This window comes from Glandiceps talaboti, chromosome 3, assembly GCF_964340395.1.
Source record: "Glandiceps talaboti chromosome 3, keGlaTala1.1, whole genome shotgun sequence".
Lineage (NCBI taxonomy): Eukaryota > Metazoa > Hemichordata > Enteropneusta > Spengelidae > Glandiceps > Glandiceps talaboti.
Window position 1 is genome coordinate 23,914,594 of NC_135551.1, and position 16,926 is coordinate 23,931,519.

Here is a 16,926-nt window from a genome sequence, read left to right on the forward strand (position 1 = left end):
CAGGCATCGTTTTTACATTGAGTGCTATCACAGACCTGTTGACACGTGTTCTAATTATGTGATTAAACAAAGAGTGTGAGCAAAATGGAAGCAGTTTATGAGGTCATTGCATACACAGTGTGCTTCGCATGAATGATGACCAGAATGGGGGGGGGGGAATAATGGTTTCGTTTTTCATCCCAGGGAAATGAAAAAGTATGCGGTTACATGATGTTCATTTTTGAAAGCGCCATCATACTGATCAATAGGGTTATACACACAAAGAAATACAACTACCCGAGTTAGGTTATATCAAAATTGTATTCAGCTCGACAAAAAACATTGTTGGTTGAACAGAATTAAAAGATGCATAAGCAAGTTTGCCCGCACATATTTGAGATCGAGGGAGTGAACAGTAACGTAACAACCAGTTAGAGCAGTTGTATAGACTAACTTGTTGTTTTACGGTAATGTTCGTTGCAAACATATTTATTTATTTATATATATACGTATTTACTACATATAATACAGTCCCGGGTGATTGAAAAAATATAACCAATATTATTACAATTGAGGAAAAAAAACTAAATTTTTAAAAGTTTAATTACTATTAGCAAACTACAAAATAACAATAATATTATATCGAATAACAGTACCACAGTTTATCAATTAATTATACTCAGCAAAGTGCTTTTTACAGCTTGAAAGACATGCCATGTGTCCTACTGAGTATCGACCTGTGCATGTTTGTTTGTTTGTTTGTTTGTTTGTTACAAATGGTGTAATTAGTGTACGTTAGACCATAAACTTTGGAGAGAAACCAACGTCTACTGTTAGACATAGATACCAAACAAATAAAAGGTGACGGGTAAGAGGCAAACTTTGATGTCCCAAGTGCACATGGGACGTAACTTCTGTGTCACTGTATGTGAATTACGTTGCTCCTAAGGATATTGAGCAGAAACTGACCAAATCAACACACAGGGACAGATAAATATGATTTTTTGACAGGAGATTTGTGCATGATAGGATAGAAGGAATAGGGTTTTTTTGCCACGTTGGGGGAATATTGAAAGTTGATACTTTACCTGTTACACTAACTTTGAAGTTTAAATTTGATTTTCTGTTAAAACACATTGAACTTTGACCCCATGTCAAATCATGAATGCTGTCGATATAACGAGCCTAGCCTGTCGATATCTCGTCTTGTAATATTAGGTCAAAGGTCAAAAGCAACCATTTTGTACACTGCTTGCACAGGGCAAAAAAAAAATATTTCTATAAGAATGTCATTTGACCAATCACATTTCAATACAGTTAGTTTATTTGCAATGACGGCTTTTCATTGGTTATTAGCTTATAAATAATCGTATATTTATATCAGACAAGTCCTCCAAATTACAATCCACAGATTGAAGACAGTCGATAACTACACAGTCACTGTAAGTGCTGAAGTACTAGGTGAAAACCTGAAGACGTACGAAGATGACGTTCCCGACAATTACAAAAAATCACTGTAAAGTTAATGTTTGTCACTGCAATTCGGTGAGTTTATCAGTTTAATACAAATGCATTAGATTTTTAGCATGAACTGATTGAACATAATGATTTTAGGAATACGACTATGAAGAGTAACCAATGAAAACATGAATTATATACTAAAGTAAATATAAATGTTTTATGCATGAAAATGTGTTTTATTGAATATTGCAGCACATATAACGACAGACAAGTATTAAAGTAAACTTACTTGTGATATAACATGGCCTGCCAGGGTGTACTCGAGTCTTGAGTACGTCCGAACCCATACTGTGCGCCCTCTACGATGAGTGGAATTATGAGGGAATCCCTGTCATGTGACTAAACTCCATGACCTACGACACCAGCCCGGCCCTTCCATGCTTCCATCCAGACATCGGATCCGAGACACTATGCATCAACGGTCCGGTAGTGAACCTTTGGTAAATCTGTTTGCACTTTGACGACAGTGGTTGTATGACGAAGTCCAATTTCATAGTTGTTATTTTCACATATAATACATTTCAAACTGATTAATACAGTTTGTAACTATAATGTCATGTCGCGGTGCATCTTGTAGTGGGGTGCCTGAGAGGAGTGATGATGGAAGTGAGAGTTCGCAAGCTGTCGACCATGACGACACTCACACCCAGTCATCAACGTTACACGACAGTAACAGTAGCAACGATTCAACTATTACGCAAGAAGTAATGTATCCTGCTGTTCCACAGGTAAAGCGAAAGTCCTTCGTGTGCTATACGTATACGTATACACGTAAAGTGCAATTTGAAGCAGGCCCGGATGATTCTCATTTTAAAGATAGGGGTAGCCGAACTTATGAAGTGTTCTATCCACAGGGCACTCAGGCTTAGTTAGTTATGTGTACGAAAACAAACAAACAAAATAAATAAATAAATACTGACAAGCATCAACAAGAGAGTAATAACAAATCATTATCAACTACAAGAATTCCTACATGTTTTCCTATAGCCTAGGCGAAATGGCCACAATTGTACAATTGTGGCCATTTCGCCTGTAGGAAAACATATAGCAATTCTTGTAGTTGATGATGATTTGTAACTACTTTCTTGTTGATGCTTGTCAGTATTTATTCATTTACTTATTATTTGTTTGTTTATTTATTTTGTTTGTTTGTTTGTTTGTTTGTTTTCGTAATATAATAACCAACTAAGCCTGAGTGCTCTGTGTTCTATCTGTATGTTGAACCACTGCACTAAATAATGCGTGGATGAAATGGTCATTTGACCCCAGCTCCAGTGTTTTACACATTTGCCAGTAGGATGATTGTGCTACGAGATTACCTATATGTATGGGGGGGGGGGGGGGCTAGCAATTGTCTTGATAACTAGTGTTAGTTTTGAGTTTGAGTTTCTTTTTTGGTTGTTTTTGAGCTTTTTTTCATTCCGTGGGAAGTACAAAACTAAATCCTTAAATAAAAAAAAAAATTTAAAAAAATCCTCAAAATCAAAACTAACACAATAATTATTGCAGCTATTGCTTTGAGCAACTAACCCATGAACATTGCTATGTATATGCCTCAATAATTATATGAACAGTCCCTTGTGGTCACAATCCCCTGAGTCTAAGAATGAAAGAATGGGGTGTTAATAGTTCATTTTAAAGCTTTGCAATCCATGAGTGACAGATTTCAACATTTTAATGACATCCCCATTTCTACTTTTATTCACATACATGTACACAGTAATGGTGTGATCAGTTTATTCCTTTCAATTTCATCTGTAATATATACACACTGTATATTGATGTGTTTCTTATGCCATTTTGTTCAAGTATGGTCCAGTCAATGTGTATGACTTGAAACCTGGAGATAAGAAACTATGGTGTCTGTGTGGATTAAGTAAGAAACAACCCTGGTGTGATGGTAGGTTACTGAAATATTGAGGACCAAGCTCTATCAAAACATACCATGTATCTCTATCACAGTAGGGCAGTGCCAGTATTCAGAGTGAAGTGTTCTCCTCAGACTTATTCACAGACCATTGTGAGGGAGATGGGGGGGGGGGGGGTACTTGGCTGGGTAATTGGTGGATTCAAATGATAAGTGTTAATGCTACAAAAGTTCAAAAACTTGGGCTCAAAATCTACATATCATCAGCTGTAAAGATAGGCATCAGATGTCTACATTCAGCCCTGTGTTGGCTACCCAGACTCTCACAACTGGGGGCACTTCCACAAGACCATCAGTTGGCGGCATGTAACCAGATTAGAGTCTGGAGAAATGACATTCCAACTATCCCCGGTATATCTCACAGAGCAGTGCATGCTGGGGAATACTTAACATCCAACATTGCAGGCTGAAAGATTTAGGTACCTTCCCAATATGTTATTACTTCTCAAGCAACTGATATATTTTAATTACAACAAACTGGCCTCGTAAGCCCATTTTTCATGACTTGGGAAGAAATGCACTGTGTGACTCTGTAGCATTTCCCCAGACTCTGGTCTGGGTGATCTCATCTCATAGAAGAGCCCCAGCAGTGAGAGTCTGGGTAGCCAAGGCTACATTTAGCCAAACAGTAGGAGTCAAAATCTCCACACAAAAAAATGTAAAAATTAGCAATATGGAAACTATGATGTCGAAAATGTCCTGGAAAAAAACTTTCTGTACACACTCCTAGTGAAAGGTATTTGGTAAAGTAAATGTAAACTAACAAACCATCAAATTGTCATTTGACTCTATATTTTCTTACTTTCAGGGTCACACGTTGGTACCGGATTTAAACCTATCAAATGGGAAGTTCCTGCCAAACCTCAAAGACTTTATCAATTATGTGCCTGTAAGTACACACAGAAGCCACCTTACTGTGATGCTACACATACCTACCTCCCTATGAAAGTTATCCAAAGACAGAAAACATGTATAGAGAAAGGGAAACACTCCGAATGTAATAAGCTATGTAATAAATGTGGATGGGTTCCCGATTTTTGACAAATAATGAAATGATTTTTAAGGATTTGTAGATTTTTCTATTTTAGTTTCATGAAACATGTATGTTGCCTTTCCTCTATGCAGAATTCATGTACTTTATATAATATTTGAATGTGTTGTATTTGATATTTATCTGTACACTTTATGTGGCACATGCTGCAGAGTTTACAAACATTTTACAAAAATGAAAATAATTACATACAACCTCGATTAACCACTCTTGTAGTATAACATCAATGTTGATACATGCCTTCTATGACATCACAGTTGTCTTCTGGTATAGTCTTGTAGTGAGCCTTTGGTCTGGATTACCTAATAAAGCTGAAATGTGATGAAAAAATCTTTGGGCTAGCGCCCTCATTGGCAACCTTCTGCTTGCTTTTAAAGTAAACAGAATAGTTTGAGGTGTCTAGCAGCTAGACTGCTTCTGGCAGTTGATAGCATAGTAGGGATTTCCTCAACACTTTTTGTATGTATGAAAAATTACACCATCAGATTGGTTATAAGTTATATCTTAATACCAGGTTTGAGTTCAGTCAATTGCTAGTGATTGTTAAGTATGCTACAATGAGTATTTACCATGATGGCGGCCTACTTCATGTCTGTGTACGTACCTTGGGGGTCAACATGGTATAGGTTACTCGGTTAATCATCGAGCACTGCTGCTTTCCCCGATGCCTGAACAATACGAAAAACATCCCTGATTTACACTTCTACAGAATACCAAGGGACGAAGCTCTTAGGAAACAATACTATGAGGTGATGATACCCCCAATTTGAGCGAAGGCGCTGTATTCTCAATTTTCTGTTTGCAATCTGGAGTGGCCCATTGCAGATTATTACAAGACATGAATTTGAATATATGTATCAGAACTTACCCTAAACAATATGGTGGCCAGTTATCACTCTATGACAAATGTATGACTTGAACTCTGTTTAAATTTAATACTGTGTTCATCATTTTTACAAGAGATATATAATTATATATATACAACAATTAAAATAAAGTTACTGCTGTAAACTCAAAAACGTATTACTGTCTAAAGTTGACTATCAATTTTAAATACATCACAGACTTAACAACTTGCTTTAAAACAGCAAGTTTACATTCCATTATTGTTGGTGTATGATATTTGTGTCTGACATAATGCCACTGACTTTTGCTCTAAAATTTGATGTGTTGTGTTAGTTTTCCAGATAATGTTTTAGATAAAGAAGTAAGAGCAAGGGTCACACAACATATCTGATCATTGATTTCACATCCTTGATTCCTCTGGACAGTTTAAATGTCTAGTGACACAAGTATTTAGTATATTGTACATGTGTACGTATGATACGTATCTCTGTGTATTATTGTGGGTGGTGTGACCATTCTCTGTCTCCGTATCCCCCCCCCCACCATGTGCTGTGGCTGATTTCATTATTCATTTACTCCAACCCCATTGTGGTTGATTTGACCTCATAAACAGAGTAATAGGAGATATGAATTGGCCACCTAGAAGCTTTAGTATACTATATACAAACAAACACACAAACAATATTAAAACTGAAAATACAGAATTTCTTCCCCAGTCATTCCTAATTCTACTTCATACACTATATCCTTTGTATGTCATCTAGACTGTCATATTGTTATTAGTGATGCTCCAATATCAGCACTATACACTAATAATAGAGAATATATTGTATTGTCCTATACACAAATACATAGTGTGGATACCAAAGCATCACCCGTAACTGTATTTGAAAATCTACCCAACTTCAGGATAAAACCGTCAAGTGTTCATAAAATTCTACCACCCTGCTAGTGCTTTGTTAGGTAGTGTTGCATATATGTATGTACCAGAGACCACTTGCACCAGTATGTGCACATATTAGTGGTATTTACACCATAGTGCAATACGGAAAACATTATTGAGCATGTCAGTTTGTAAATGAGGGTGCAATCGTTCCTTTTATATGAGATCTCGTGAGCACGTGGTATACAGAAACAATATGTAGTAATGAGAACCACATTCCACATGAGTTCCAGTGTGGATACTCCGCACTCATAATTGTGGTGTTTTTGCTGTACTTTCTCTCACTATGCTCATGAAAGTACAACTGCAGAGAACATTGCAAGCACTCATCCAAATATCCCGAGTGTGCCTCACTTGCACTCATGCATCAAGGAGTTCGGTCACAATATCATACAAGTCATTAACATTTCTCAATTTAGTCTGAACTACTTGTCAATGTTCATCTTTGTTTTGTCATAGCATTGACAGTGAACAGACTTCTCCTATGTTTATGATTTTAGCATGGCCTCTTACAACACTTCTGTTGGCTATATTTGAGGCAGGCACTAGTTTCTAACTATTCAATCTCAAAAAATCATTTACATACATGTATGCTACATAGTACAAATTTCAAAATATCAATATTTTGTTTCAACTCTCAAAATAATTTACAAAGAAAGTTTAACAATCACTGGCACTTACATGTGAATTGTGTCTTTTTTAGTAACTGACAGAAACCTTTTCACAATAAAAATACATATTATTTCACAGGTAAATTTGTTCAAGTAGACGAAGCATTTGTACTGTTTTTCATTTTTAACATCAAGTGCAGGTGCACAAAATCAACCATAAAATACATGTTCAACATACATGTCTTTTAAAATTAAATTGTTACATCCAGTGGAAGAATGAAATTATTCCATAGGAATGAAGGTACTACGAAACAAAAAAGACTAAAGAGTTTAAATTAGGTCGTACAATGTTTTTTACGTCTCATACAATGTTTTTTTTGCTATGAATTACACAAACAAATTACAGACACTGGTAGCATGCAAGCACATAAAATGATATATTTTATCTCTCTGAACACATCAGCGTCACTCGGATGAAACAAGACTCAAACACAGAACTGTTTATTTGTGTTCACATTGAGATAAAAAGTATAATATTTCATGTGTATGTGTACGATCAGTGACTATTTTGTTTGTGTAATTTACAATAAAAAACGTGAGATATAAATAACATCATGTCAGTTAATTGAAATGCTATAGTGTGACTCTGGTTTGGTAGTAATTTGACTGTTATACACTTGTTGTGGATTCTACAACTTAAAGTCTCTCACTGAGTCAAGAAAAACAAGGTGTGGAATCTGACATACTCTCCTCTTATACCATATCAACAAAATATGCTGTTTGAGCACTTGTAGTTATTCTCTAGTCCACAAAGAACCATAGACATTGAAGAAAGATGTCTATGGAAGAACTCGTGAGAAGCTCTTTCCTTTGACAATCTCACGACATTATCAAACATTTTAGAATTGTAAACTGTTCATAATATTCCATTTTTATTGACTACACTTCCTAAGTTTTATTATAATTTATGATTTGATGAACATATGAAATGAGAAAGAAAAGTTCAGACTCAAAGAGACATGGCACAGAGGAGTCACAAGCGCTTGTAATTCAACTTTCCAATACTTTGTGTGAATCAAGTGTCACTTTTCTAATATAATGATACTGATTTACAAAATTATTTACAAAGATTGAGGTATACTTTCTGATGCATTCCCTCTATCCTAACTCTACTTTTACATACATCAGTTTATTCCACATTAAAGGGATAATTGTCAGTAACGACTGAGTATTTTTAATCATTTTTGTTCCCAAATAAAAAGTTTACTTACATTTTACCCTTCACTGTCACTTCTTTAATGACTGCTAGTAGTCATTGGTAAAACTCCTACCGTATAAACATGCCGTGATTCTGTATTTTAATGTACAAGAATAAAATGAAGTCATTTTATTCATGTAGTATGAGAACACAGTATCACAGCAGTTAATATGTTGGGAGTGTTACCAGTGATTACTGCTCATTAAACAAGTGACAGTAAAGGGTAAAATATAAGTAACCCTTTATTTGGAAACGAAAAATACTTACAAGCTACAGACCATGTCCCTTTAAATTATGTCTAGTTATTCTCTCATTAATTTTGCAAGTTGTGCTTCGATGTCTTCATCAGTAACTTTTGATTTGCCTGTACTTGTAGACAGTGCACCTCTGTGTGCTGATGGGGCCTCTGCCATCTGTCAAATGTAAAGAAAAATAACTTGATAATTGTATATAGTATTAACATAAACAGACATGAAACACTTTATTGGCTGAAAATTGTCTTATTTGTAATTCTTCAGGGAAAAGTTTAAAATCAGTTAAAAATGTGGCTTTACCTATCAATATGACATAAACAGTACAAAATAAAATTTGCACAGCAATAAAAGAATTTTAAAAATAAAATAAAATAAATGCCAACATCCTGACAAAAATATACTTCAATACCAATTACATCTAACACTTGATTGACAAAGATCTTACTTTTCCAGATACTTCAATACAGATTATATCTAACACTTGATTGACAAAGATCTTACTTTTCCAGATACTTTAATACCAATTACATCTAACACTTGATTGACAAAGATCTTACCTTTCCAGATACGTCAATACAGATTATATCTAACACTTGATTGACAAAGATCTTACCTTTCCAGATACTTCAATACAGATTATATCTAGCACTTGATTGACAAAGATCTTACTTTTCCAGATACTCCAATACAGATTATATCTAACACTTGATTGACAAAGATCTTACCTTTCCAGATACTTCAATACCAATTACATCTAACACTTGATTGACAAAGATCTTACCTTTCCAGATACTTCAATACCAATTACATCTAACACTTGATTGACAAAGATCTTACCTTTCCAGATACTTCACTACAGATTATATTTAACACTTGATTGACAAAGATCTTACCTTTCCAGATACTTCAATACCAATTACATCTAACACTTGATTGACAAAGATCTTACCTTTCCAGATACTTCAATACCAATTACATCTAACACTTGATTGACAAAGATCTTACCTTTCCAGATACTTCAACACCAATTTCATCTAACACTTGATTGACAAAGATCTTACCTTTCCAGATACTTCAATACCAATTTCATCTAACACTTGATTGACAAAGATCTTACCTTTCCAGATACTTCAATACCAATTTCATCTAACACTTGATTGACAAAGATCTTACCTTTCCAGATACTTCAATACCAATCTCATCTAACACTTGATTGACAAAGATCTTACCTTTCCAGACACTTCAATACCAATTTCATCTAACACTTGATTGACAAAGATCTTACCTTTCCAGATACTTCAATACCAATTTCATCTAACACTTGATTGACAAAGATCTTACCTTTCCAGATACTTCAATACCAATTTCATCTTTATTGACAAAGATCTTAACTTTCCAGATACTTCAATACCAATTTCATCTAACACTTGATTGACAAAGATCTTACCTTTCCAGATACTTCAATACCAATTTCATCTTTATTGACAAAGATCTTACCTTTCCAGATACTTCAATACCAATTTCATCTAACACTTGATTGACAAAGATCTTACCTTTCCAGATACTTCAATACCAATTTCATCTAACACTTGATTGACAAAGATCTTACCTTTCCAGATACTTCAATACCAATTTCATCTTTATTGACAAAGATCTTACCTTTCCAGATACTTCAATACCAATTTCATCTAACACTTGATTGACAAAGATCTTACCTTTCCAGATACTTCAATACCAATTTCATCTAACACTTGATTGACAAAGATCTTACCTTTCCAGATACTTCAATACCCATTTCATCTGACACTTTATTGACAAAGATCTTACCTTTCCAGATACTTCAATACCAATTTCATCTAACACTTGATTGACAAAGATCTTACCTTTCCAGATACTTCAATACCAATTTCATCTAACACTTGATTGACAAAGATCTTACCTTTCCAGACACTTCAATACCAATTTCATCTAACACTTGATTGACAAAGATCTTACCTTTCCAGATACTTCAATACCAATTTCATCTAACACTTGATTGACAAAGATCTTACCTTTCCAGACACTTCAATACCAATTTCATCTAACACTTGATTGACAAAGATCTTACCTTTCCAGATACTTCAATACCAATTTCATCTAACACTTGATTGACAAAGATCTTACCTTTCCAGACACTTCAATACCAATTTCATCTAACACTTGATTGACAAAGATCTTACCTTTCCAGATACTTCAATACCAATTTCATCTAACACTTGATTGACAATTGCTTCTTCTTCTTCCTCATCACCAGACTCTGTTAGGATATCATCTAGAGTATCGTTGACTGCAAAAAAGAAGGCAATTATTTTCATAATGATTTTTGACTGATATATGACAAGCTGATTGTAGTTGGGACTGGTTTGGATTGAGTTACCAAGTGTAGAGTAGGATTCAAACAAGAGTTTAGGGGATCAGCTTTGTATAATTTAGCATCCAAAAGTTATGGTTACTGTGGTGATAGTATGTGCATGTACATTTCAATTGAAAATGACACTATTAAACAAGCTCAGACACTTTCAGGTAAGTGAATTTTCTTAATTATTTTGTGTACTGCATGGTAATCACTTAGGGTGATTCTCAAAATGTGCACTCATCATCTTCTAAGTACCAACTGTTACTCTGGAGAGAATGGGATAAAATATTTTAGAGGCCATCCGAATATTCCTTCTCAAAACCAAGGAGTCTATGACAGACTTAGTACATATCTGGAGAAGTCTTATATACCAACCCACATAATTACATGAAGATACTCTAAGACAACAGACTTTGTGAACAATAAATAATAAAATCCTAAAAGATCAAAATGATCAATATTAACCTAGTCAATGTTGTCTTCTTTGTGTGACATATACACACATGCATGCACATACATACATGCATGCATGCATGCATGCATGCATGCACACACGCACACATACATACATACATACATACATACATACATACATGCACATACATTTACACACACACCACACATACGTGTATGCACATTTACACACACACACACTAACATACATGTAAACACACACAATGTAAACACAAACTTACTCATTTCTTCTGTCATTCCCATTTTCATAGACTCTTTTTCAAATTCCTGCATAGTCTGCATAACTTTCTTAGTGTCCATTTGTTTGTTCATTGAGCCCATTGCCTAAAATTAAAATGATGCATATAATACAAATGTAGTATGATGGTAGTTAAAACCAAAACCATTCACATTCACCAGAAAATTACATGTAACATATTCATTTATTGTAAAAGTTTATGCTTTGGGATGGGGTTGTTTTACTCGCTAGATAATGCATTAAATCAAAGTTGTGGCTGTTGTTTTACTTGATATATAACAACACTTTTACTACTGAAAACAGCGTGATTATTATTGAGGGTAGTCCAAATCATGAATTAATTTACGCAAATCTTTCTCCTCAATCACGATCTTGCTGTGCTCATAGCTGCAAAATGATCTTATCTAGAAAGTAAGACTATGACCTCAATTTACCAAAGGAATGATGTTGATTATTAATTAGTTGATGTGCATCTTCTGAGGAAGGCTTCCTGTGTTATCTGTAAGACCTATTTGGATAGTTGTGCACTAAGTTATCTCTGAACATGACTATTTTTGTGTGAATCAATGTAGTGGGTTGTACAAGTACTTTCCAAATACGGCATTGAAAAACTACATGTGAATGTCAGTATTCAATACAGTATATCTATTTCTAGTACTGTAGTGATACCTCAGTCTCAGATCTGTGCTTCGGGAGACTACTAAATAAGGTTAAAAGGTCATGATAGTACTTCTGTCTGGGTGCAGTTAGTGCCCTCTGTGTAATCCAATGTTCTGAGAAACAGACATACTCTTGAACGAAATGTGACAATTAATTTAAATTACCTTGGTCGTATTAGCCATGGCGTCAGCCATTTTAACATTTGAATGCATTGCCTGTAATGAAGACATACAAGTACCAAAGTCATTTACAATGTACAAGTATAGGCCTAATATATACAGAGTCAGATGGACAGACAGACAGACACCTGGACAAAAACAGAAACATACATACATACATACATACATACATACATACATACATACATACATACATACATACATACATACATACATAAATACATACATAGATACATACATACATACATACATACATACATACATACATACATACATACATACATACATACATACAGACAGACAGACATACAGACAGACCTATGTTGACAGAATGATGAGACATATTTAGATCATACTGTAATACATGTAATGTAATGTTCCCTTGCCAGCTTTATTTATACTCAGTATTTCTCACATTGACAACTTTGACATTCAGGTTTATACTAGTTTCTGTCCTTTGTTACTGGGGTCTCACACTTTGGTGAAATCTCTGGAATGTCAACTTACAGAATTCAAATACTTAAATACTTAAAACATACAAAAAAAATTCATCTACTCAAGCAATAAATGGAGTTAATATGGTCTTGTTATGTTAACAACCTATATGTAGCATATTACATTAGCATGAGGAACTTTTCTACTGAGAGAATTCAATGTATTCATGTTACGCTGAACTGCTGTGTGTACAGAGAATTCACGGTATTCAAGTTAGGCTGTACTATTGCATGTACAAAGAAATCAAGGCATTGAAGTTGAGATCCACTTTTTGTTATATACACAGAATTCAAGGCATTCAAATTAGGCTGTACATTTGTACATATATAAGTTCAATAGAGTGTACTATTGCATGTACCATAGTACACAGAATTCAAGGCATTCAGGTTAACTGCACTATTGCATGTACAGAGTTCAAGGCATTCAATTTACTGCACTATTGTACATACCTTAGTTTGTGCATTTATAGATGATACTTTAGAACCCATGGCAAAGCTTTTTGTTTTCTGTTTTCTAAGATTCACTAACTGTTTTGCTAGCGTTGTTGCTGCCTGTAATCAGAACAGATAGTTAATTTTTTTTTCACATCAGAAATAGTCTCATATCATTACACACAAAATTCTTTCCTTTCTGTACCTTCTAAACATGATTTATCACAGCTTTGCTGACCAGATAGAGGGACTGGACGCATGGATTAATAGAAATTTTGAATATCTACAACAAAAATAATATGACAGAACCCTATGACACGCAAGTGCAAATGTGATATATATGTGGAGGAGTGCTTGCCGTGTTCTATGCAGCCATACTTTCAGGAGTGTAGTGAGTGAAAGTACAGCACTGCAAGCATGAGTGCAAATACCTCTGGGGACCCATACTTGCACTCACATGGAATGGGGTTGTTATCATTACATATATGTTTATCCAAAAGAGCGAATTTCCATACAAATGATACTGTGTGATAGTGTGCTTTCGTGTAGAATGAACGATTGTGCCCTCATTTACATATCAATTTGGATAGAGGTATGCAATAATGTTTTCAGTATTGCACTGCAGTGAAAATACGGTACCACTAGTATGCACGCACCAGTGCAAGTAATCTTTGGCACATACGTAATAATACAGTATTAGGGCTTTGTAGGGTTAAACTGAGTAGAACCAATGCAAAGTATTTGATTTCATTTTTGCCAGTAAGAGTCATACATGAAGGGTTTATTACACAACTAATTAATTATGATTATCAAAATTTGTTCTTATATTCATAAATTTTGCTATATAAGACTTAAAGTGCTATACGGGAAAAGACAGAAAAGTGATTGAAAAGTAAATGTGTCCAACAACAAACCTGTTTATTGCCTTGTCTAGCTGCTTTCTTTATTTCCATTTCCTACAGTAAAAAAATAATTAATGCTATTTCGTGAAAGAATACAGAATAGAGCTAAGAGGGGTACACTAATTTAATCATTTACAAAACCTTTTCCTGCACTCTAAGAGTAATAAATATCTCTAGAATATTTACACAAGCGAGAGTAAAGACCAATTAAAGACCAGGGGTCTACTTCTACAAAGTGGGGTGGGGGTGGGGTGGTATAGAAGTAAACAGGGCATCATGTTGATTATAAGTTGGAAAGTAAACAATTTAAGCCATTAAAATCATCAAAAGTTCATGTGTAATGTTGTCATCAGAAGTCTGTTTCTACTGTACTGTAAAAGCATAACAATGCTTTATCACTAGCACTTTTCAATGTGATGGGGCAACAAATTCTGCCATGTGTGTTGTATCTGTTGCTGTTGGTGGTGTGAATAGTGGAAATATCCTATAAAAGGAAAGATTGTGTACTCATTTGCATATAATTTGCATACATGTGAGCAATAATTTTTTTTGGTATTGTACATGTACTGCAGAGTAAACACCATTAGTATCTTTGCTCACCAGTGCAAGTAATCACTGATACAACTGCTGACATCAGATGATGGATGAACAGAACCTCTTGCAGACAGGGAAAATAAACAAATGAATTGGATTAATAACATTTGGCACAACAGGTTGAAACAGCAGAGACTTGTATTACACACCATGGTTTGATAAGAACAGTTTTATGGCCTCTTTATATGTACATGAAATGCCAGGGGAACTGAAAATTTGGTGAATGTGAACTATTATGTAAAGTGGCCATAAAACTGTTCTTATCAAATGATGGAATGCAATACAAGTCTCTGTACTTCCAACCTACTGTGCCAAGTGTTACTAATCCAATTTAGTAGTTTACTTTCTCTGTTTGTAACAGGTTCTGTTCATCCATGGTCTCTGATGTTGGCAGTTGTACATATGTAACACCATTAGTACCACAACTGTAAAGCGCTTTGAGCATAAAGTGGGAAAGTGCTATATAAAAACCAACATTATTATTAGTAGTAATACCATAAGTATGCGTGCACATCAATGCAAGTAATCGGTGATACATGTACATAATGTGATAATAAGTATTCTTTTCATGAAATCAGATTCATTGTTACAATTATATACACGTGTGTCACCAAACTGAAACGTATTTTACTATCTCACTTACCAATAATTTTTCTTGTCTTTCCAGCTGTGCTCTGTCTCTTTCTAGATCTCTTTGTGTCCGCCTCATCTGCCTGTCTTGTTGCCTCATCATTTCTGAGATTACAAATAACGTGTGCACTATGTATAGAATTGGTTTTGGGGGATGGGATGGGGAGTGGGGTGGGGTGGGGGATATGAGCCATTGCCTAGAACGTGTGTTTATACAAACGTACATCAAGATGTGTATCAAGACAGGAAGACAACAACATTAGAAAAGGTCATTCGACGGAAATTATTGACAAGACTGGGGATAACCTGTAGGATCATAAATTATTCAACTAATTTAGGAAGTGATATCAAGGGTCAAGATCAGAGTCGGTCTAGATGACTCGAAACCGTCAGAATCGGATCCAATCTCGTAATTCCGTTTGCAAGTAGGATTACATGGCCTCATGTCAGACATGCATTTTCAAGCACTAGGTTGAAATTATAATTTACTAGAAAGTGTCTGGCATGGATGTAAAATGGCCCAACAATTTGGATAATGTAAATATTGGCAGCACAGTGCACTGAAATTTGATAGCGGAGACGATACACGGATGTTTTGCGTTTTGGTATACTAATTGGTGTATTTTCTTACCCTTCGTTGTTGGCTTCTTCGAAAACAGCGACATGTTGGTCTTCACGTTAAAAAATACACAATAATTATTACACAAACTTCTCTTTTTATCTGTTGAGTCACCGACGACTTGACATTCATGTGACGATGACTGAGGAAACCCGGAAGTAAATACGAAGCCTCGAACTCGCGTCACTATGATAGCGCCCTCATATTCCAGATTTGAACTGCTGTTTACCATACGTTTACTCTCATCACATCACCGCCCTATACATGTTTTTTATGTTATAATACTATAGTAGCGTTCATAGTCACTTGTGAGCTAATACACGTAATACTAGTATGCTATTCAAGGATTATCACGATACAAAATAATGACGTTAATAGGGTATTTACGTACATTCAGCAAATGTCATCGGTGTAACACGAAAACAAATCTTACAATGTTTAAAAATTAAAAATATCATCTACACATTGCCATTTTACAGGAGGAACGATGTTTCTATTGGTGTTTCACATGGACTTGATGATTTTGATGACTTCAGTTGTTTACTTCCAACTGATGATGGTAAGTAATGGTAAGAAGCCATTGTTAAGGCTTTTAAAGATCCCGCACTGAGGTGGTTATCAATACACGGACGCTTTAAAATGATTAACTGATGAATTAGCAATAACCCTTTCTGGTAAACTGTTCCAAATGTCTACGACACGTTGACTGAAAAAATATTTATGTATATCATAATCACGAATTCAACCTATTATTGTACTTTTTATGGGCAGGATAAAATAGGCATTTCAACTATTTTCAGTGAATATATATTTGGTTGTCTCATGGAAAAAAAAATACTACCCCCGTAACAGCTAGTGTAACTCTAAAGACGACATCGTGCAAATCATCAGAATACTGGTTTCACCATTTGACACGACA

General features: G+C 34.9%; 2 protein-coding genes across 2 annotated transcripts; one reads left to right on the plus strand and one right to left on the minus strand.

The window, feature by feature from the left end:
* The first annotated feature begins 1,936 nt into the window (after nucleotides 1–1,936).
* LOC144432573 (uncharacterized) lies at nucleotides 1,937–4,532 on the plus strand. The gene is made up of 3 exons (XM_078120815.1): nucleotides 1,937–2,228; nucleotides 3,310–3,400; nucleotides 4,236–4,532. The coding sequence occupies exons 1-3, from the start codon at nucleotides 2,052–2,054 to the stop codon at nucleotides 4,466–4,468; spliced, it is 501 nt and encodes a 166-aa protein (XP_077976941.1). The 5' UTR covers nucleotides 1,937–2,051; the 3' UTR covers nucleotides 4,469–4,532.
* On the minus strand, nucleotides 3,081–16,153 carry LOC144432572 (uncharacterized). The gene is made up of 8 exons (XM_078120813.1): nucleotides 16,020–16,153; nucleotides 15,402–15,493; nucleotides 14,177–14,218; nucleotides 13,281–13,382; nucleotides 12,322–12,372; nucleotides 11,481–11,583; nucleotides 10,610–10,716; nucleotides 3,081–8,549 (listed from the first exon to the last, which is right to left on the minus strand). Exons 1-8 carry the CDS (start codon nucleotides 16,051–16,053, stop codon nucleotides 8,439–8,441), a joined length of 642 nt encoding a protein of 213 aa, XP_077976939.1. The 5' UTR covers nucleotides 16,054–16,153; the 3' UTR covers nucleotides 3,081–8,438.
* Between the last annotated feature and the right edge of the window lie 773 nt (nucleotides 16,154–16,926).

Bases quoted from the DNA above. Each gene is read 5' to 3' on its own strand.
- LOC144432573 (XM_078120815.1), top strand. From the start codon at position 2,052: ATGTCATGTCGCGGTGCATCTTGTAGTGGGGTGCCTGAGAGGAGTGAT. The intron at 2,229-3,309 runs GTAAAGCGAAAG...ATTTTGTTCAAG, and splicing joins TGTATCCTGCTGTTCCACAG to TATGGTCCAGTCAATGTGTA. The intron at 3,401-4,235 runs GTAGGTTACTGA...TCTTACTTTCAG, and splicing joins GAAACAACCCTGGTGTGATG to GGTCACACGTTGGTACCGGA.
- LOC144432572 (XM_078120813.1), bottom strand. From the start codon at position 16,053: ATGTCGCTGTTTTCGAAGAAGCCAACAACGAAGG. The intron at 14,219-15,401 runs GTAAGTGAGATA...TTTTTACTGTAG, and splicing joins AAAGACAAGAAAAATTATTG to GAAATGGAAATAAAGAAAGC. The intron at 10,717-11,480 runs GTAAGTTTGTGT...TCTTTTTTGCAG, and splicing joins GGGAATGACAGAAGAAATGA to TCAACGATACTCTAGATGAT.